At 62.0% G+C, this 1,878-nt stretch overlaps 1 protein-coding gene across 1 annotated transcript; it reads left to right on the forward strand.

Annotated features, from left to right (window-relative positions):
• Positions 1-218: 218 nt before the first annotated feature.
• Positions 219-1,685, forward strand: ASPBRDRAFT_49780 (uncharacterized protein). The gene is made up of 3 exons (XM_067626420.1): positions 219-983; positions 1,129-1,183; positions 1,241-1,685. Exons 1-3 carry the CDS (start codon positions 629-631, stop codon positions 1,269-1,271), a joined length of 441 nt encoding a protein of 146 aa, XP_067472689.1. The 5' UTR covers positions 219-628; the 3' UTR covers positions 1,272-1,685.
• Positions 1,686-1,878: the final 193 nt, after the last annotated feature.

Raw genomic sequence — 1,878 nt, forward strand, 5'->3', positions numbered from 1 at the left:
TAGGATTCCATCCGCGTGATCTGTTCCGCCAACGCTACCGACAGCCTTGCCTGGACGCGCTGCGGCGGGTTGCGTGTTCCGCTGCAGCCACGGCTCGCGCCGACTCGATCGAGTCACAGCTGGTTGACGCCCATGCGTGCCTGCTGAACCAGGACGTGTCTCCGTTAGCGCTCCATGTGCAGCACCTGATCGAATGGCGGGCGATCTTCGAACGTCTCCACAGCAACCGCACGTGTTTGGGTTGCCTCCTGTGCCGCCCGCAACATCCGCTGGCCTGTGGCCATGCCCTGTGTGACCGCTGCATTGAGCGTTACGGTCGGCCCGCCCCGCGGAGAGAGTCAGCCTTTGTCGTCGAGACCTGCCCACTGTGTCAAGCCCCATGCGTCACATCGGTGGTTCTCTTGCCTCCAACCGCGGCTGTGCGTGCCCTCGCCGTGGACGGGGGCGGGGTTCGTGGCGTCATCCCCATCCGAATATTGCTGGGCCTGCAACTCATCCTGGGACCGAAATGCTCCCTTCCGGGGCTGATTGATGTCGCATTTGGCACCAGTGCCGGTGAGGATGGACACACAACCTGTCCTTTTCTCCTGACCTTAATCACCAGCGCGTGGAACATTCCGGTACTCGGATGACTGACACCTGTACCGCAGGCGGGCTGATTATACTCGACATCTTCGCAAAGCACAGATCCGTGACGGAATGCCTGGAGGCTTTTCAGCGCCTGCTGTTTCACTTTTTCCAGGGCCCACCATGCGGCCGTCTGTTCTCGTGGCCCCGCCGCATGATACGCAGTGCCCTGGGCCGAGGGCTATACGACGCAAACGAGCTCGAATCGCTTCTCCGCGCCCACTATAGCGATACACAGCGGCTTTTCAGCCCAGAGAGTAGGTCAGAGACCAAGGTCGCGGTCACCACCACCACCGAAGACGGCACGGCACTAGTGACTAACTATAAAGCCGCGAGGCTGCGGCCCCTCAATGTTGGTGCGTGCACGGCATCGTGACTTTGTTTTGCGTGTTCTATGCACTGGACAGTCAGGAGGTTCCTCGGTTCCTTTCTGACCGGCTGGCAACATCATGTAGCTGTGGCCGCTTTGCGCTTGGCTAACTTACTAACCGTCACGACCAGGCTACCGCAGCATGCTTGCGAAGACTCCGGAGGAAGAGCCGTTGCTCTGGCAGAGGTTGGTATCGTCATTTCTACTGCAACGCAGGCTGCGTGGCTGACAGACTGGATGTAGTGCCCGTGCCACGTCCGCCGTCCCCCTGTAGGTGGCACTCCGAATCAGAGGCTGGTCCGGGTATTGTGAGACTGGTCGTCTGACTGACATGCCTTAGGCTTTTTCGCCCGCTGGTGCTGCCCGCGCTGGGCGCCTGTTGGGACGGGGGCCTGCGACACAATAACCCAGCGGCGCTGTGTCGCCAGGAGCTGCAATACATGTGGTCCTGGCAACCCCCACTTGGCATCCTTATTTCCATCGGCACGGGTATGCGAGGATCCCGCGCGAACAGCCCCGGCCGCGAGCCGACGTGCACAGCTGCTCCCCGTAGCCATTTCGTCTGGCCGGTGCTGCGCAGCTTCCTCGAGACCATGGACGGCAAGGCATTGTGGGATCGCTTCCGGAACCAGGCGGCCGCGGCTGACCACGAGGCCTTGTCTCGACTGGACATCCGCCTCGCGGGGCCGGAGCCCCGCCTTGATGCAGCCCATGCCATGGACGATCTCATCCGGCAAACCATCGAACAGGGGGTGGGAAGCCAGGGGCGCCAGTGCCTGCTGAGGCTCCTCGCACAGAGTCTGTTCTTCGAACTGGTCTCCGTTCCGGAGCGCGAGACGGGCACTCCGTCGTACTGGTGCGTCGGAACCATTCGGTGCCGG

Source organism: Aspergillus brasiliensis (genome assembly GCF_001889945.1).
Source record: "Aspergillus brasiliensis CBS 101740 unplaced genomic scaffold ASPBRscaffold_79, whole genome shotgun sequence".
Taxonomy (NCBI): domain Eukaryota; kingdom Fungi; phylum Ascomycota; class Eurotiomycetes; order Eurotiales; family Aspergillaceae; genus Aspergillus; species Aspergillus brasiliensis.

Coding starts and splice junctions, on each gene's coding strand:
- ASPBRDRAFT_49780 (XM_067626420.1), top strand. CDS start 629: ATGACTGACACCTGTACCGCAGGCGGGCTGATTATACTCGACATCTTC. Junction 984..1,128: donor GCTGCGGCCCCTCAATGTTG/GTGCGTGCACGG, acceptor CGTCACGACCAG/GCTACCGCAGCATGCTTGCG. Junction 1,184..1,240: donor GAGCCGTTGCTCTGGCAGAG/GTTGGTATCGTC, acceptor GACTGGATGTAG/TGCCCGTGCCACGTCCGCCG.